This window comes from Mandrillus leucophaeus, unplaced genomic scaffold, assembly GCF_000951045.1.
Source record: "Mandrillus leucophaeus isolate KB7577 unplaced genomic scaffold, Mleu.le_1.0 Scaffold685, whole genome shotgun sequence".
Classification (NCBI taxonomy): Eukaryota; Metazoa; Chordata; class Mammalia; order Primates; family Cercopithecidae; genus Mandrillus; species Mandrillus leucophaeus.
The window spans coordinates 903321-924464 of record NW_012107419.1 but is presented as its reverse complement, the minus strand read 5'-3'; the positions used below and the strand labels follow the sequence as shown (position 1 = coordinate 924464).

Below are 21144 nucleotides of genomic sequence, written 5' to 3'. Positions count from 1 at the left end.
CCGATCTGTGGCTTCTTAGCAGGATTCTGAGGGATTCGTATTCTATTTCCAGCTCTACCACCAATTGTCTGTGTGACTTTGGTCACACAGGATCCTATGTGTGACATAACCTCTTCCAGGTATTAATATCAATAGAAAAGCATTATATGAGTCATCTCTAAGTCTAGGTGTTTTTTAGATGTATTCACTAACTTTTTATTGGGTCACAAACTTTATTTTACCTGAAACACTTTTTTTTTTCCCCCAAGACTTATTTGAATAGCTCCATAATTCTACCAGTTGCTCAAGGAAGAAACCATGATGCTGCTTTTCTTTGATTCCCTATATCCAATCCATCTCCAAGTGTTTTTGGTTTTACTTCTAAAATACAGCTAAATCCATTTGTTTCTCTTTATTCCCACTGTTAACAATCAAGTATAACCCACCATCATTTTTCACCTGAAATACTAATCAGTTTTCTAGCCTGCCTGAGAAAGGGGAGCACTGTCTTCCAATGTCTTCCATGCCATAAGCACAACCTGCTTTCAGAGCTAAATCTAGAAATCCATGCCCTTAATTCTCATGTTATATTGCCCTCTAATTAGACTGAGAAGGAGAGGCCAGTAAGGTAGGAAACCTGAAGAATGTTGTGGCACAGAAACTAAAAAGACGAGTGTTTCAAGGACTAGTTAACAGTGTGAATATTCCTAAGAGGTGAAAGAAGATGAGGAAAGAGAAGTGAGAATTTAGCTTCAAGATGGTAGTGTGGTGACATTGACATGGGCAGTTTTAATGGAGTAAAAGGAATTTTATTGTAGTGAGTTGAGATGATAACTGGAGGTGACGCTACCACAGAGTGTCCTTTAAAGTTTTTCTGGATTTAGGAAGTAGAAAAATGGAATGGTAGCTGGAGGAATAAAAGGTCAAAGGATAGATTTTTGTTTGATGTTTGTTTAAAGATGGAAGATACTAGAATTTGCATGCTAATGGAAAATGTCCAGTAGGGTGGGAGAAACTCTTAATGTATAAGAAGGAAGGGGGTGTGTGTGTGTGTGCGGGGGGGCAGGTGTTCACCATTCTAAAGTAGACTCTATCATAGAGGACCTTGTCTGTGTTGTTTTTAGCTGTATTTCTAGTATCTAGAATAGTGCCTGCCACAATATTTGTTACTCCATAAGCTATCCAATATTTGTTGAATAAATGAATGACTTAGACCCTACTTCTCTTCCTTTCAATTCATTCTTGACATATTAGCTAGAAAAATATTTTTTAAAAAAATGATGTCATGTCACTGTCCAATTTAAAGTGATCAGTCATTCCTATTTCACTTAGAATAAAGCCCAGCTCCTGTGACCCATTGGATCCTGACTGAGGTAGCAACTGCCTTCTGCAGCCCTATCTCCTGACCCTCTTGCTTTCATTAGCTACTCCAGCCACACTGGCCACCTAATTATTTCCTAAAACTGAAGGACTCCTTTCCCTCTGTAGGGCTTTATATGTGATTTCCGCCACTAATCCCTTACCTTCTTATCATTCAGTTCTCAAATGACACTTCAGAAAGGCTTTCCCTAGTATTGTAGTGGCTGAAGGCAAGGGCTCTCAAGCCAAACTGAGTTCACATACCAACTCCCTGCTTGCTTGCTATATGATCTTAGCCAAATTACTTAAATTATCAAAGCCCATTTTCTCTGTTTGTAAAGTGAAGATAAGTATCTATTTTATCCAGTTTTTTCGAAGATTAAAAGAGTATGTGTAAAACATATAGCATCGGGCCAGGCACGGTGGCTCATGCCTGTAGTCAACAGCATTTTGGGAGGCTGAAGCATGAGGATCACTTAAGGCCAGGAGTTTGAAACCAACCTGGGTAACATAGTGAGATCCCATCTCTAAAAAAAACCCAAAAACCAAAAAACAAACAAACAAACAAACAAATAAAAAAAACTGGGTGTGCTAATGCACACCTGTAATCCCAGCTACTCAGGAGGATGAAGTGGGAGGACTGCTTGAGCCCAGGAGGCTGAAGCTTCAGTGAGCTGTGATCCTGCCACTGCCCTCCATCCTAGGCAACACAGCAAGGCCAAACAAACAAACAAAAAACGTAGTACAAAGCATGGCACATAATAAGCACTATATAAATGTTCCCTGTTACCCCTTTTGTTATTGTCTGAAATTGAATGCCCCCATTGTTCATTTCCACTTCCTACTTGTGGCTTCACGATACTTACAAAAATTTATAATTATTTATTTGCGTACCTTATTTATTATGTCGTCTTCACCAGATACTGGACAGCAAAAAAGCAGGGACCATGTCTGTCTTTTATTCTCTCTTTAACTCTAGTGCCTAATTCGGTGCTTGTCATATAGTTAGCATCTATAATAAATATTTACTAGACTAGGCCAGAAATCATGCTGTATATTGAAACATCAGTGACCAAACTAAGATCACTGCAGGACCCAGTCAAAGCTCAGATCAGGCAGAGCACAGCTTTAGTTTAATGTTCTATTTTATTAAGTGGCACATGATTTTTGTCATTACTTTTTATCAAAGGCTTCATTCTTAGGCTTGACTCTTGTACCTTTATTCAATTATTTAAATCAAATTTTAATGGAAGCCTTTTAAAACAAGGATAACAGAATCATTTTAAAAATTGAGTCAGCGTTTTGGGCAGGAAGGTGTTTCATTGAAGCTGGGGTGCAATCTTATAAAGTACACTATTATTTTATATACTACTAAGAAAAATGCCAACTATGACACAACTCTTTATCACTAAGAATTTTTTCTACTTATGCAAAGAGCCCTCTTTTTAAAAAATCGTATAATACCCTTGCACCTACATACAAAGAACAATATAAGCAAAATTAATTGGCTGAGGCACTCCTAAAACGTCTTAACATTCAAAGTGTCTTTTCATTGATTTTCAACTCAGAGTCTCTGTGTCCATATTTTATTTTTACAATATCATTCTCTGTTTAGAGCATTAGTGATATATCATTTCTTAAACCAATGTCCATTATTATCTCCAAGGTTTTCTTCCAACATACTGATATCCATTCTTCAAATTTAATATGCATGTAATGACAAATATGTCATGACTACTACCCAACCAGAGTGATTATAAGATGCCTGTCAGTTTCAGATAAGTGTGAAAAACTTTGTGTCTTAAAAGCAACGAAATAACGTAATTGATTTTGAAGAATATTTGAGGAAAAATAATTGCCTTATAAATCTTTTGCCAAGAATTGAGAATTGTTGAACAGTTAATAATGTTATTGATTTTAATTATTATTTACATATAATTTGACAGTATTAACTTAATATTCATTGTATCATTTAAGTCTCACAACAGTCCAGTGTCATAGATGTGTCCACTTTGCAGATGAGGAAGTCAAAGCCTCAGAGAGCCTAAGTAGGAATCACTACTAAGTAGGAATCACTAGTAAGTGATGAACCATTTAGGACTATTTCTCTAGTTCCAAATGCCATATTCTTTGTTATTTGCAAAATACACTTATACAAGTAGGATTTACTCAAATGAAATTTAAGAAATGGAAATATTAAGCTCCTTGGATTTATTATTCTGTGTAGAATGTACATGGCAGACTTTTTTTTTCTTCTTCTTCTTTTTGAGATGGAGTCTCGCTCTGTCGCCCAGGCTGGAGGGCAGTGGCGCGATCTTGGCTCACTGCAAGCTCCACCTCCCAGGTTCATGCCATTCTCCTGTGTCTCAGCCTCCCAGGTAGCTGGGACTACAGGCACCCACCACCACGCCCGGCTAATTTTTTGTATTTTTACTAGAGACGGGGTTTCACCATGTTAGCCAGGATGGTCTCGATCTCCTGACCTTGTGATACACCCGCCTCGGCCTCCCAAAGTGCTGGGATTACAGGCGTAAGCCACCACACCCGGCCGGCAGACTTTTTAAAACGGTGTTACGAAAGTGAATAGGTTTGTATGATTCTTATATATTATTTTAGGATACTTGAAATTTTCTAGTAAAACTTGTTTTTGTTACTATTTATAGGAATAAAAATAACTTTGTGTTTACATCATGTGGTCCACTTATTCATGAACCATGAGGCTCAATAGACTTAATCCAACATAGGATCTAAATTACATACGTGATTTTCATGACAATAAAGTTAATTAAAAAGTGTTTGTGGTTAGAGTCTTAAAAATTGATATTCTCAGGACCTATGCCACTATGCAGAAATATAGTTTTTATTCTTTTGGAAGTATCTCATTTAGTTACCTTTTTCCTATTTTATTTCCTACTTATTTTAAAATACAGAGGAATGATTTTATACCAATTAAAAAATTATGTTTTATTTGCATTTTCTATGTTTGAGCAAGAAGAAAGCTGAAACATCAAAATAGTTTCTGAATTGATCTTTTGCTATCTTTTAATATCTTAAAATAATTACACAACAAGTTGTAAAGATAAAATTTCCATGTACCCTTCACCCAGTTTCCGCAAATGGGTACATATATAATAATAGTAAAAGATCAAAACCAGGAATTTGACATTGGTACAATGTTTGTGTGTAGTTTCTTGTAATTTTCTCACATGTGCAGATTGCTGTAACCTATCTAAATTGTGTGTATCAAACTTTGTCCCTTTTTAATGGTGAGTAGTATTCCATGGTATGGACGTACCATGATTTGTTTACTCTTTCACCTACTGTGCAAAATTTTTGTTGCCCTCAGCTTTTAGCTATACAAATGAAGCATTATGAAACATGTAGAGGCTATTGTGTACATATAAGCTTTTCTTTCTAATAGTCAGCAGCATGATTGTTGGGTAATATGGTATGTGTATGTTTAGTTTTTTTAAGAAACTGCCAGACTATTTCTGCCAGCAGTGTATGGGTGATTCAGTGTCTCTGCAAGCCCTCAAATATTTGGTGTTGTCATTATATTTTATTTTAGCTATTTTGATAGATGGGTAGGGATATTTCATTGCAGTCTTAATTTCCATTTGCATAATGACTAATGATGTTGAACATCTTTTCATGTGCTTATTTGCCATCTATGTATTCTCTTTGGTGAAATATCTCTTTGTGCCTTTTGCGCATTTTTTAAATTGAATTATTTGGTGTTTTTACTGGTAAGTTTTCAGATTTCTTTATATATTATTTCTTTATCAGATTCAGTTTGCAATTTTTTTTTTCCTGGCTCATAGCTTGTCTTTTCATCCTCTTAAATAAAGGGACTTTCACAGAGGAAAAATATAATTTTGATATAAAGTCCAGTCTAGTAATTTTTTTCATTTATGTGTTGTGCTTTTGATGTCTAAGAGCTCATTAAATGAGACCCTGGTTACAAAGATTTTCTTCTGTATTTGCCTCTAAAAAGTTTATATTTTACGTTTAAATCTATCAACTGTTTTAATTTTTACATAAAGTAAAGTTGTCTGTGGATATCCATTTTCTTCAGCATTTTTTGTTAAAAAAGATTCTTTTTCTTCCATTGAATTGCATTCGCACCTTTGTCAAAAGTCACTTGGCTATACTGTGTGGGGCTATTTCTCAATTGTGTATTGCATTCCACTGATCTATGTGTCTCTCCTTTCACTAATATTACACAGTATTGATTATCATAACTATAGTAAGTCTTGAAATCAGGTAGACTGATACTTCCCTCATTCTTATTCTTTTTAGTTGTCTTAGATATTCTATTTTCTTTATCATTCCATGTAAATTTTACAGTAATCTCATCTGTATATACAAAAAATTGTGCCAGGATTTTGATAAAAAATTTGTTAAACCTTTATATCAGTTTAGGGGGAATTAAGGGGACATCTTTATTAAGTTGAATTTTCCAATTTGCAGACATGGCATGTCTTTCCATTTTAGTCTTCTTCGATTTTTTTAGCATTTTATATTTTTCAGCATACAAGTCCTGTGCATGTTTTGTTAGATTTATACGTAAGTATTTCTTTCACTTATTTTTTTTGAACTGTTATACTTTTAATTTTTGTTTTTGTTTTAATTTTTGTTTCTATGTGTTTTTTGCTGGTATATAGAAATATGATTGATTTTTTTGTGATGCTCTTGTGTCCTGTGGCATTGCTGAACTTGCTGATTAGTTCTATGAGGTTTTTTTCTCGTAGATTCCTTTGGATTTTCTATATAGGCTATCTCGGAATTTGCAAATAGAGGCAGTTTTGTTTCTTCCTTTCCAATGTATATGCCTTTTATTGAATTTTCTTGTTTTAGTGTGCTTGCTAGAGCTTACATTCCCTTGGAAACTGAATAATACATTTCTAAATAAGTGTGAACTTTGATGAATAGCAGTGGTAAGGGTGGACATCCTTGCTGTTTTCCTCATATTAGGGGGAAGGCATTCCATAATTTAGCATAGTGTTATCTATAGGGTTTTTGTAGATTTTCTCTACTAAGTTGAGAAGGGGGAACTTTTCCCCTCTCTTTCTCTTTTGCTAAGAGTTTTTCCCATAACTGGGTGTTGTATTTTTTCAAACAGTTTTTAATGCATCAATTGATATGGTCTTGTGGTTTTTCTTCTTTAGCTGCCTAATAGGATAAATTACACTAATTGGTATTCAAATACTTTTCAGCCTTACATCCTTGAATAAACTTACTTAGCCATAGTGTATAATGCCTTTTATATATTGCTGAATTTTTTTGCTAACATTTTTAAATGATTTTTGCATCTATATTTGTGAAGTATATTGGTCCATAGTATGGGGTTTTGGTTTTTGTTTGTTTGTTTTGGGTACTGTCTTTGTCTGGAGTACCACAATAATACTCACTTCATAAAATTAGTTGGGAATCTTCCCTCTGCTTCTGTTTTCTTGAAGAAGTTGTGTAGAACTGGTATTCTTCTTTAAACTTTTGGTAAATTTAATTTCCTTAATGGTTACAGGGCTGTTCAAATTATATGTTTCATATTGGGTGAGTTGTAGTAAAGTAAGCACTTAACGCTAAAAATTTTCCTCTCAGCACTATTTTAGCCGCATCATACACATTTTGATACATTGTATTTTAGTTTTTATTCAGTTCAATGTATCTTTTAAATTACACTTGAAACTTTCTCTTTGATGCATGGATTATTTAGAAGTGTGTTATTATGTTTCCAAGTGAGTGGAGATGTTTATATTATCTTTTTGTTACTGATTTCTGGTTTGATTTCATTGTGGTGAAAGAATATAATCTGTGTGATTCCAATTCTTTTAAATAATTTGAAGTTTGTTTTATGGGACAGGATATGGTCAATCTAGATATATGTTCCATGAGCACTGGGAAAGAATATGTATTCTGCTGTTGTTAGGTGGAGTTTTCTATAAATGTTGATTAGATTCTGTTGATTGATGGTGTTGTTGAGCTCTATATGCTTACTGACTTCTTGTCTAGTTCTATTACTTTTAGAGAGAAGAGTGTTGAAGTCTCCAGCTATAAGAGTGGATTTGTCTTTTTTTTTTTCAGTTTTATCAGTTTTTACTTCACATATTTTACAGCTGTATCATTTGGTGCATATAGATTTTTGATTGCTAGTATTCTTGGTGGTGGATGGACATTACATAACATTCCTTTCCCTTGCTCAAGTCTGCTTTATCTTGTAATTGTATTGCCATGCCTGCTTTATTTTAATTAATGCTTGCAAAGTATATCTTTTCCTATCCTTTTACTTTTAACCTACTTATTATATTTGAAGTCAGTTTACTTGTAGGAAGCATAAAGTTGGGTCACTTTTTAATCTGCTCTGGTAATCTGTCTTTTAATTAGTGTATGTAGACCACTTACATTTTGTGCAATTATTATTATGTCAGTATTGAAGTCTGTAATTTATTTTCTGTTTTCTGTTTATTCTGTTTTTATTTCTGTTTTTTTTTTTCTATCTCCTGTGGCTTACTTGAACTTTTTTTAGAATTTAATTTTGATTTAGCTATAATAATTTATAAATGTTATCTCTTTGAATAGCTTTTTTGTTTTAGACGGAGTTTTGCTCTTGGCGCCCAGGCTGTAGTAAAGTGGTGCGATCTCAGCTCACTGCAACCTCTGCCTCCTGGGTTCAAGTGATTCTCCTGCCTCAGCCTCCCAAGTAGCTGGGAGCCCACCACCCCAGGTGCCCACCACCACACCCAGCTGCTTCTCTTGTCCCTTCCTCCACCATTTTATAAGTGTAAACTTATTGTCAATTAAATGATTTTCTTTTCTTTTCTGTTAAATTTCTTAGAAAATAAACCTTAACTTCCACTTATTTTACACACATTATATGCTAAATTACTTTTGTTGTTTTGTTTTGTTTTGTTTTTGTTTTTGTTTTTGTTTTTGAGACGGAATCTCTGTCACCAGGCTGGAGTGCAGTGGTGCGATCTCGGCCCACTGCAACCTTTACCTTTATCTTCCGGGTTCAAGCGATTCTCCTGCCTTAGCCTCTCAGGTAGCTGGGACTACAGGCGTGCGCCACCATGCCCAGCTAACTTTTGCATTTTTATCAGAGATGGGGTTACCCCGTGTTGGCCAGGATGGTCTCAATCTCTTGACCATGTGGTCCACCCACCTTGGCCTCCCAAAGTGCTGGGATTACAGGTGTGAGCCACTGCGCCCAGCCAATTATGCGTTTTTTTAAAATATTCTCAACAACACAACTAGATAGATACAGTTTATCTGCATTTTACAGATGATGAAAATAATAATAAAAAATTAGAAGTTATTTGCCTCAAATGTATAACAACTAAATGCTGAACCAGCGTTAGAACTCAAGCCTGATTCTAATGCCCTCCTTTTTCTTTCATTTCACTTTGTTAAAAGAAAAGCTTTAGACAAATACAATTTAACAGAGTTTGAGCAAAGAGCAATTCATGAATCAGGTAGCATTCAAAACTGAAAGAGGTTCAGAGAGCTCTACTCCAGCAGTGTGACCAGCAAGCTTTTATAGGTTGAACATGGAAACAAAGTAGAGAAATTACCTAATTGACTACAGCTAGGCATTTGCCTTATTTGGATATTGTCTGATGGAAATTCTCTATTTGTAACCAGTAGGTTGGTTGACTGTGATTGGCTAAGGCTTGTTTTTGGTTTTTAAGTCAGTTACAATAAATGTTTCCAAGTTAAGTTTCAGTTCTCTTACATAAGAGGCCTTGTTATGGAGGTAATCTCAGGCTAATAGCCATCTTATTTAACAACATTATATCATACTCTTGGGAAGATATATGATTTTTATACAAGCTAATATGTCACATCTGTGTATTTTATAAATATTAGAAAAGGAGATAAAACATGTGTAGTTTTAAAAACAGTCTTATAAGTGACTTATGAAGATGCCTTGTGAGGTAAAGAATTAGTCCTGGGACATTAGCCATGTATAATTGTCTTTATGCCTCACTCTAATTTGAAATACTCTTTTTCCATCCTAGGTCATATGTTATCAACATTGTTAAGTCAAAACTTGAACTGTCGTGTTAGTTGATTTCATTTATAAGTTTGACTGGGCCATCTGGTGACCAGACATTTGGTCAGATATTCTGAACGTGTCTGTAAGGATATTTCTGGATGAGATTAACATGTGAATCAGGAGACCAAGTAAATCACATTTTCCTGTGTGGTGGGCCTTATCCAATCAAATGAAGAATTGAATAGAATAAAAGACTGAGTAATAGGAAATTTATCCTGCCTATTTGAGTTGGGACATACATCAGTCTTTTCCTGCCATTGGACTCAAATTGAAAAATTGACTCCTCTTGGGTCTTAAGCTTGTCAACTTTTGGACTGAAACTTAAACCATTGACTGTTGTGGTTCTTAGGCCTTTGGACTTGTACTGAAACTGTACTGTCAGCTCTCCTGGGTATCCAGCTAACTAGTTATAGATCTTGGGACTTCTTAGCCTCTATTATCATGTGAGCTTATAATAAATCAATCTGGCACTGTCTGTCTCTCTTGCTCTCTTTCTCTGCCCTCATCTTCACCCATTGGTATTGGTTTTGTTTTCTCTAGTTCCTTTTCCTCAGAATTAACCTCCAAGCCTTTCATTATCTCTCTTCCTCCATGATACCCACTCTCATTTTTAATATGTCTCCCTATTCACAGTTACTCAGAACGCTACACACAAAATGATTTCTACAAGTCACTTAGATTTCCAGCAGTACTGCCAATTACAACCTATTAGTTTCTCCTGCACACACAGGCACATACACACCTCCACAGTCACACACACATTCACACAGGCACACTATTTTTCCACACAGTATAATGGCTATCCAGTGGAACTTTTCTGTGATGATGAGAATGTTTTATATTTGCTTTGTTTAATATAGTAGTCACTAGGCAGATGTATTAATCTGACTTATTCAGAAAAACAGAACCAAAGGGATATATATAGATACACACACACATATATATGTATATGTATTTGTACTATACATATGTATAGGTATTTTTACTATATATATGTATATGAGTTCGTTTTATATATATGTGTGTGTATATATATATGGAGAGAGACAGAAAAACTGTAAGGAATTAGCTCATGTGATTATGGAAGCTGAGAAGACCCAAGATTTGCAGTCAGCAAGCGGGAGACTTAAGAGAGCTAGTGGTATAATTCCTGTTTGAGTTCCAGCTTGAAGTCAGGCAGAAAGAAAGAGTTATTTCTTATTCAGCCTTTTGTTCTATTCAGACCTTCAACAGACAGGATGAGGCACAGCTACAGTGGGGAGGACAATCTGCTTTAGTTAGTCTACCAATTCAAGTGTTTAATCTCGTCTGGAACACCCTCACAGACATACCCAGAAGTAATGTTTAACCAAAAATGTGGGCACTCTGTCCCAAACAAGTTGTCACTCATCACACCATATATGACTGACCACTTAAATGTGGCTAGAGCAATGATGGACCTGAATTTTTAGTTGTATTTACTTACAAGTAATTTAAATAGCTACACATGGCTCATGGTTACTGTATTGCATAGCGCAACGGTCAATTGTCTTGGTCCTGGAATGGAGCTTTAATTGATGCTGTAGGACAATTTAGACTACTTCTCCAGTATCTAGCTTCCACCTAGGCCTCTTGGAACACCTGCTCTGGGAGAACCAAGCTTCATGCAAAAAGCCCAGTCACTCTGAGACTGTCATGCTGTGAAGAAGCGCCAGCTAGCCACTTGGAGAGGGTGCGTTAAGAAAGAGAAAACCCTAATGATCAGTGAGGATGAGCTTTTTTCCATGTTTGTTGGCCACATAACTGTCTTCTTTTGAGAGTTGTCTGTTCGTATCCTTTGCCCACTTTTTGATGGGGTTTTTTGTTTTTTTCTGGCAAATCTGTTTAAGTTCCTTGTAGATTCTGGATATTAGACCTTTTTCAGACGGGTAGATTACAAAAATTTTCTCCTATTCTGTAGGTTGCCTGTTCACTCTGATGCTAGTTTCTTTTGCTATGCAGAAGCTCTTTAGTTTAATTAGATCCCATTTGTCAATTTTAGCTTTTGTTGCAATTGCTTTTGGTGTTTTAGTCATGAAATTTTTGCCCATTCCTATGTCCTGAATGGTATTGCCTAGGTTTTCTTCTAGGGTTTTTATGGTTTTGGGTTTTATATTTAAGTCTCTAATCCATCTTGAGTTAATTTTTGTATAAGGTGTAAGGAAGGGGTCCAGTTTCAGTTTTCTGCATATGGCTAGCCAGTTTTCCCAACACCATTTATTAAATAGGGAATCCTTTCCCCATTGCTTGTTTTTGTCAGGTTTGTCGAAGATAAGATGGTTGTAGATGTGTGCCCACATGGTATATGATTTCACAAAAGATTGAATAAAGAAGCAGGTATGAGAATCTAGTTGTCTTCCATTAAGCCAGATGTTAAAGAGATTTGCAAAAATATAAAAGAATGTAACCCTTCTCAAGAAACTTTTTTTTTTGTTTTGGAAAATAGTTATTTTAGTTATCCATTTATATATTTTTGTAGTTATATATAGTTGTATACAAAGGCATGTATATAAAATGGATATATATGAATATGTATATTAAATAGATATATTGAATATAGTTATATAAATTTTTTTCTTATTTTTAAATGAATCAATAAATATTGAAGCATTCTCAGAAAAAAACAAGAAAAGAAGAAAGATCCCCATCTCTTCTAACCATCCCAGCTGAATCATAAGAAATGTGAATGAGGAAACCATACTGGACATGTAACCTAGTCAGACCTTCAGATGACTTCAGTCACAGCTGCCATTTGCCTGTAGTTATATGAAAACTCCCAAGCAAGAAGCATCACCTCAACTCACAGGAGCATGAGAGATTATAAATTGTTGTCTTAAGCCACTACATTTTAGGGTGATAACTGGAACAGAAATGTAGAATCAAGGTTTTCTATTTGTCCGGCTCCCCAAGTTCCCAATCCTCTTTTCCTTTCTGTTTCCCACTTCCTTGCTTTGGATAATGCAACTTTTATGTTTAGAGCTGAATTTGCAGTTCCAAGATACTCACATTTATCTGATCTTTACCTGTCTTGGATTTCTGACCTCATGTTTAAAAAATCTTTCTTAATTAAGATATATGCGGTTTTCCTTTCTACTTTTAAATAGCCCAACTTAGAAAAGTGCTTGCCTTTTTCTTCTTTACTAAAGCCATAAATAATTAATGCAATCTAACACTGATCTTTTTCAACCAATTATCTTGTAAAAGTCTAACCTCAGAAGGCATATAGTTTATGCTCCAAGATCAGCCTTTTAACAGCTACTTTGCTACCAGAAGAGAATGGATTGGAAAAGAGGGGGATTGTGTTGGGCATATACTCAATAATTATGTTAGAAATAACACTTCTTATGTATAATAATAATATTAATTATGTAGTGAAATCCTATATAAGCTATTTATACAACTTGTACATTTGGCTATTTAACACAGTTACATAGGCTTGAATGTTAGCCCTTATGAAAAATATACTTTTATTACAATGAGCTCAACATTTATGAAAATTCAAAAGGAATTTAATATTAAATGTCAGGAAAACAAATGTTTAAAACAAATTTTACTGTCTTATTATGTTTCTTAGTGGCTATTTTTATGTATTTCACATCAAGAGGGCAAATTTTGGAGTCTGAAACTTACATTAGGTCTCTACGACATCAGTGATTTTTTTTTTGTTCTAGTTCTAAGGACATATGGAATTGGCTATGGATAATTCATATGCTTTCAATCAACGAAGCACCTGTAATGGAATTCCATCTGAGAAGAAAAACAACTTTCTTGTGTCAGAAGATCATGGACAAAAAATCTTAAGTGTACTACAGAATTTTAGAGAACAAAATGTCTTTTATGATTTCAAAATAATTATGAAAGATGAAATAATCCCATGTCATCGTTGTGTGTTAGCAGCATGCAGTGACTTTTTCAGGTACTTTTCCTTGTCTATGCCTCACATTTTATGATTTGGATAATTAGGTTCTATTTTATAATGGATTCAAGTTTTCCCCTACAGGAACATGCAACAGTAATTTTTAATTCTTAAAAAAAAACAAAAAAACAAAAAAACAACTAATTAGGCTGGGCACGGTGGCTCACGCCTGTAATCCCAGCACTCTGAGAGGCCAAGGCAGGCAGATCACCTGAAGTCAGGACTGCAAGACCGGCCTGACCAACATGGTGAAACTCTGTCTCTATTAAAAATGCAAAAATTAGCTGGGCGCAATGGCTGTGCCTGTAATCCCAGCTACACAGGAGCCTGAGGCACAAGAATTGCTTGAACCCAGGAGGCTGCGGTTGGGGTGAACTGAGATCGCACCACTGCACTCCAGCCTGGGCGACAGAGCGAGACTCCATCTCAAAGAAACAAAATAAAAAACAAAAAACCTAATTAGAACCAAGATTACCTAATGATTTTTTTTTTTTAAGACGGAGTCTCGCTCTGTCGCCCAGGCTAGAGTGGAGTGGCGCGATCTCAACTCACTGCAAGCTCCGCTTCCCAGGTTCGCGCCCTTCTCCTGCCTCAGCCTCCCGAGTAGCTGGGACTACAGGCGCCCACCACGGCGCCCGGCTAATTTTTTGTGTTTTTAGTAGAGACAGAGTTTCACTGTGTTTACCAGGATGGTCTTGATCTCCTGACCTCGTGATCCACCCGCCTCAGCTTCCGGAAGTGTTAGGATTATAGGCATGAGCCACCGCGCCCAGCCATGATTTTTTAGTAGGAGAGACTTTAAGACTACCTTTTTTTAAAGTACAGGTCTTCCCAGGTCAGCATTTACCAAAGTTCTCTGGAACATTAATCCCTTGAAATACTCTGGGACAAAAAAAAAAAAAAAAATTATTATGGTGTCAGCTTTGTTTGGGGGATCCCTGTATTGTATTATTTTAGAAAAAGAAGATGACAGGTTGAACAAAAATGGAAGCAAAATTTGAAGAAAATAACTCTGAGAGAAAAGCAAATTTCAGTCCTATGTTGTATTCTTGTATTATGGGGAGAGGAGGCTCTAACCGATTTAAAATTTATCCTCTCCTTAGCAAAGATATCTTTTTATTAGGGAAAAGTACTTCTTAGCTATAAGGCATTTCTTAAAAGCACTCAGCTTGTTCTAATTCTAAGCAACCTTCTGAATATAATTTGGTTTCCCATGTAGATCACCCTAAAGAGAATGTCCTATTCCTAACACTGCACTAATCACTATGATGACAGCAGGTTTCCGATTCTGCAAGGTTAAGAGCCAGACACGTGACCTTGCAATTACTGTGTTAATTGTATCAAGGTAGTACTATCCTGTGAGGCTTCTTGGTCAATAGACAAGCCCCTTTTGGTGAAACCCTGATCTTCAGCCTTCCTGGTTATATTACAATAAACTTAAATCCTAATAGCAATATTTTGCATTATGTTCATTCATGAAAGCAATTTTAATTTGAATTAAGCAGGGTTTAAATCTCCAATAAACTCGATTAAAAAAATAAAGTTTAAGATATAGAAATACTAAGATGCATATTCTATATGCAAGTTAATTTATACTATTTTGAATCTTCATTTTAACCCTTATTTTTTTACCACCATCTTACTAGATCTTACCCTTATTGCCTTTAGAGTAAATCTTACAAGCTAGATTTCATTCAACAAACATTTACTGATATATACTTTTTTAAACATAAATTTACTGATATATACTTCCTGCTAAACACCTGTTCCTGTAGGGGCTCTTGCTTTGAAATTGGGAGCAATGGCTTAGTACTGCAGCACAGTTTACTGGGGCCATGGAGCCTACAACAGTCTTGAACTAGCTGTTTGCCTAATTTGACTATATGCCTTCATCTATTCTTTGTATTTCTTCTCTCAGGTAATCAAAGTTGTTCTTTGAACTTCACTGGGGCCCTTACTGTCTTATACTCTGTCACTCTTATTTCCACCAGTGTCTTCCCTCCTCTCTTTTCTTCCATGTAACTCTTTTCTTTCCCCTTATCCTTCAGGTCCCCTCTTCATCACTATGTAGTACAGTGGTTAAGTAGTTGGCCTCTTAATACATATGCCCTAAATCTAAATCCAAGCTCTGCCATTTACTAGACATGTTTTATTAGTCAAGTTACTTAACCCCTTCAGGCCTCAGTTTCCTCATTTGTAAAAAAAGTAGGATTATAAAAATAGGACTTAACTCATAGAATTATTGTATTGCTTAAATGAGATAATGTATAAGTAATAATTAGCACCGTACCTACTATATTCAGTTAATATTAGCTGCTATGATTATTATTTCTAAACCTAGCAAAAATATAAATAATCTGGTGTGAACACACAGCTTGATTTCCCTGTAATGTTTTCATGCTAATAAAATACTCTGTGTAGGCATTTGAATGTCTAGACCTGCACTCTTCTTGATGTTGTTTTTTATTCAATTTATACATAATTTTTGCACATCGTTCTTTGTTCAGCTTACTGCTAGTTTTTTATAGTTTTTTATTTAGTTTTTAAAATTACTATCAGAACAATGTATTTTTAAAGTTTTCTACCTGGTATAAATAACAAAAGTATCAGATCCTTTATTACCTATAGTACTTTATTAAGTGAGTACACAGTTCACATTAAAATATGTACATATGTAATAGACATTTGACAGTTTACACTCTCCTATAATGCCGCTAATTCATAATATGATCAAACTCACTTAATGGAGTACTGAAAGTGTAAAATAAAAATGTCAGAAAAGTGCACAATGCATGAAAATATCCCTCTTACAGTGTTTTTGGAAAATGAAAATTATTATTGAGACGGAAGGTCTCATTGGTGACAAGAAATTGAAAAGGAATCGCACACATTTTATACATACTTTATGATAAGATGGTAAATTGGAGATAGATGTTAACTGGATACTTTAAGATGAATAGGATGAAGTATAGAAATATAATCTTACATGTGTCTTTTCAAAGAAAATGTGGAAGCTGATAGTAAATTATAACTACATCAAGTCTGATAGAAAACATTTCTTAAAATAATGATAGCAATAAAAGCTAATACTTTGCATCAATTAACCCATTTATTCCTCTCAGCACCCAATGACATAGATACTACCAGTACCTCCATTTTCAGATGAAGAATTCGAAGCACAATAAAGTCACCTCCCCAAGGCCACTCAGCTAATAAGTGGCAGAGGCTGCATACACTGGCAGGTGGGCCCAATGGACCACATAGCCAGCTGGGCTATATGGACTCTTAATAGTATCCTAAACTGCTGTAGATGTCTTAATAATCTATATAATTATTATCACAGGTTAATATTTCTATTGATATTCATTATTAAAAAACCCTGCATAATATGTAACATTTTGCAAGTTCCCTCGTATTTTTCAGTTGGATGTTGTACTTTTTAAATAGATTTCATTACCTTCTGGAGTAGACTTTGATAAGTAAATTGGTTTTCCCCTAGAATACTTTGGGCAACTATGAACACTGCTCAGAAAGACATCCTGGACAATACTGGCACAAATAAAAATCATTATTAAACCAGAACCAATAGTAAAATACGTTTTGCTCCATAATAATACATTTCCAAATAATTTATGTTTTTACCTAAACTGAGCCAAAGAAATTTCCAGTTCCTTAGATTCTGTCAACTTTACCATGTAGCAATAAAACAAAACTTATTTTGAAAAACTTTCAAGCTAGTCTAATTATTCAAATTTGGGGACCTATCTCCATCTCTCAGCGCCTATTAAATTCTTTTTTTTTTTTCACCTTTTTGCTTGATGTGGTTCACTGTTGCTGTTTAGTTTTAGGAGATCACATTCCCCTTCTCCTAAAGAACTTTATAAAATATCTTTTTAGACATGTATCTTATTTGGTGAATTTCGCCCGCACAATAGAGTCATTGGAGACATCAAGTATCTCACTGTACTCTTTTCTATTTCATTAATGTGAAATCAAAGATGAATTTGAAAGAGACTTTTAAATTCTAAGCTCTAAATAATTATATTTTAAGTAATTTTACTTATCACCAGCACAGTTGTTACTAATTAATCCATAAATAAAGAAATTTGGCCATCAGCAAGATTTTGCCCCAATAGTGTTAATAATAAAGAAAAATCAGTATACAAAATTTGAATCTTTTTATAGTCTTTTTTTATTAGTTGCTATAGCTCAGCTGTAATGTACATATTTTGTAATATAGGCATTTTGTAATATGTCTATTGGCAGATAAATATGGTATATAATTCTAGATATTAGGATGCAATTAAAACATGATTTTATAAATATATTTTAAGTCAAGAATAAGGAAACCTCCTTAAGGTAATATTGAAAATAATTATGGAATAAAATATTCCTGTTGTTTTTCTGTGTTCTTTATTTTTGCAGGGCTATGTTTGAAGTAAACATGAAAGAAAGAGATGATGGAAGTGTTACCATTACTAATTTGTCCTCCAAAGCAGTAAAAGCATTTCTCGATTATGCCTATACTGGAAAAACAAAAATAACAGATGATAATGTGGAAATGTTCTTCCAGTTGTCATCATTTCTTCAAGTTTCCTTCCTATCCAAAGCTTGCAGTGACTTTTTAATAAAAAGTATTAATCTTGTCAATTGTTTACAGTTATTATCTATATCAGATAGCTATGGCTCCACCAGTTTGTTTGATCATGCATTACACTTTGTACAACATCACTTTTCTTTATTATTTAAATCCAGTGATTTCTTAGAGATGAATTTTGGAGTACTACAAAAATGTCTGGAATCAGATGAATTAAATGTTCCTGAAGAAGAAATGGTACTGAAAGTTGTCCTTAGTTGGACTAAACATAACTTAGAATCAAGGCAAAAGTATCTGCCTCATTTGATTGAAAAAGTAAGATTGCATCAGTTATCTGAGGAGACACTTCAGGACTGTCTGTTCAACGAAGAGAGTTTACTCAAAAGCACAGACTGTTTTGACATAATCATGGATGCAATTAAGTGTGTGCAAGGTTCTGGTGGACTCTTCCCTGATGCTCGACCATCCACAACTGAGAAATATATATTCATTCACAAAACTGAGGAAAATGGAGAAAATCAATATACATTTTGCTATAATATTAAAACTGACTCATGGAAAATACTGCCGCAATCACACCTGATTGATTTGCCAGGATCTAGTCTTTCGAGTTACGGAGAGAAAATATTCTTGACAGGTGGTTGCAAAGGGAAATGTTGTAGAACGGTTCGACTGCATATTGCTGAGTCATATCATGATGCCACTGATCAAACCTGGTGCTACTGTCCAGTCAAAAACGATTTCTTCTTGGTATCAACTATGAAAACACCAAGAACCATGCATACATCAGTTATGGCTCTCGATAGATTATTTGTCATAGGTGGAAAAACTACAGGATCCCGGGACATTAAAAGTCTTTTAGATGTTGAATCTTACAATCCGCTTTCCAAAGAATGGATATCTGTTAGCCCATTACCCAGAGGCATATACTATCCAGAAGCAAGTGCATGCCAAAATGTAATTTATGTTCTTGGATCAGAGGTAGAGATTACAGATGCTTTTAACCCATCACTTGATTGCTTTTTTAAATATAATGCTACAACTGATCAGTGGTCTGAACTAGTAGCAGAGTTTGGACAATTTTTTCATGCAACATTAATTAAAGCTGTACCAGTAAACTGTACACTGTATATATGTGACCTTTCCACCTATAAGGTTTATAGTTTTTGTCCAGACACTTGTGTTTGGAAAGGCGAAGGATCTTTTGAGTGTGCAGGCTTTAATGCAGGTGCAATTGGAATTGAAGATAAAATTTATATATTAGGTGGTGATTATGCACCAGATGAAATCACAGATGAAGTGCAGGTCTACCACAGCAACAGGTCTGAGTGGGAAGAAGTTTCACCAATGCCTAGAGCCTTAACAGAATTTTACTGCCAGGTAATTCAGTTTAATAAATACAGAGACCCATGGTTTTCTAATCTATGTGCTTGAACATTCTAAAACGAGTCCAGTTCTAGTAACGTAAACTTGTTAACCAAAATGATAGGTAAAAAGGTCTATACATCTTAATGGAATAAAACGTTCCTGCTTTTAGTTATTATGTATGTACACCATATATAAATAAACAGTTTCCCAAAACTTAAAATACAAAATACATTTTACCAAAAATTATATTGAATATAATTTAACCTTGGGGAATCCAGAATACTTAGTATTTTCACATGAAACTACAAATCACAGACTCTGACACTTTAATTTTTAAAGTACTCCGTCCATAAAAGATTTGTACTATTTAGATGGGAGAAATCTCTTGAGAGAGTAAAAATGAATTACACTGCATCTTATATGAAGTAAAAAATAAATTAGAGGTGAGAATCTTGTTACTGCGGGTATGAGTTGTTGAATTCCTATCATTTGTGATGATTGGTTAACTTCTTTTAGGTACCCTTTTTCCCCTTTTTTAGTTCAGAAATAATTTTCCCAGCTTTATCAACAGTACACTAAACATAGTTTAATTTTTTTAATGACTCATTTTTTCATTAAGAGCATAATGTACCATGTTATAATGCCATTAGCAGTTACTTAAATGCTTTAAAAATTGCTGATTCTATTAGTTTTCAGTGTCAGTTGGTTTCAATTTCTAGCTCGTGCTCTCTCTCTCTCTCTCTCTCTCTCTCTGTCTCTCGTTTTCTGGTTCAATCTTAGTAAATTAACATTCTGGATTTAATTAGTAGTTCTAAGTTACACCTGGCCTGAGTTTATGTTAGCATGTAACCCTCAATGGGAAATTTTTGGATTCTGGGATGTTAGTACTAAAATACTTTTTATGTATCACTGCTAGATTCCAGCCTAATTGAGGACATAGAAAATTGACCTCTAATTAAGTGGATCATTATTATTGCATTTCTTAAGCTTTGTCTAAATTTGAGCTACATAAAACATTTCAGGATTTAAATTAGTACCATATCAATTTTCTGTGATGATGTATACCAACTATAAAGCACCTTGTTGGTTTACTACTTCAGTAAATTATTCTCAGTGAATTACTTTCTAAATTAAAAAAAAATGACTTGGCTATTGGTAGTGATAATAGTATTCACAACCTGCATCTGTTAAGATGTTTGATCTTTAACCCAAACAGTGTAACAGTACTGTTGTCATTGTTCTCAGGTAGGTGATTCTGCCTTCCAAGAATATATGTTTCTTTAATCAGTTTAAAAGATAAAAGGCATTTTGGGTTTTAAGACCCCTGCTTTACATCTCAGGTAATGTGTAGATTGTATTTCTCTGGAACCAAATGTAGTTTTCTACACTCAGTTGTAAATGTTAATCTTTCTCAAATGTGCACATTCTTTAAAAGTGTGTTCCTAAGTAGAAATATACTTAAATGAAGATTCTCTTATTTTATCATATAAATTTATGCAACAATAAGTTCCAAATGTATTTTTCAAAATGGAATGGAATATTAGAGTACATTTTCATGAAGTTTAAAAATCAAGGAATGTTCCTGATTAGATGACATATTTATAAGGAGTATTCTGTAAAATTGGTGGCCTTCCTATCTAAGCACATGAGTAGTTAGCTCTGTACTTTGCGTGTTTAAAAAAATGGAAAATTCAGTGGAGGCTTTTGTTTGTGTGTGTGTGGCTTTGAAAACAAATTATTTGAGAAAGACCATAACACAGTGAATAACCTATATGTGGATTTACTGAACTGTTAATTTAAGCATATATATTAATAGAGTATGTTTAAAATAAATATTGTTTTCATCACTGA

At 34.5% G+C, this 21144-nt stretch overlaps 1 protein-coding gene across 2 annotated transcripts in view; it reads left to right on the top strand.

Annotated features, from left to right (window-relative positions):
* The window catches only part of KBTBD3 (kelch repeat and BTB (POZ) domain containing 3), a 23734-nt gene extending 2590 nt beyond the window's left edge, over positions 1–21144 (top strand). For both annotated transcript variants that reach the window (XM_012002393.1, XM_012002394.1), the window contains 2 exons: positions 13084–13328; positions 17754–21144. In XM_012002393.1, coding sequence (XP_011857783.1) covers positions 13096–13328; positions 17754–19359 — 1839 coding nt within the window. In that variant the 5' untranslated portion in view covers positions 13084–13095 and the 3' untranslated portion in view covers positions 19360–21144. The remainder of the gene's footprint in view (positions 1–13083; positions 13329–17753) is intronic.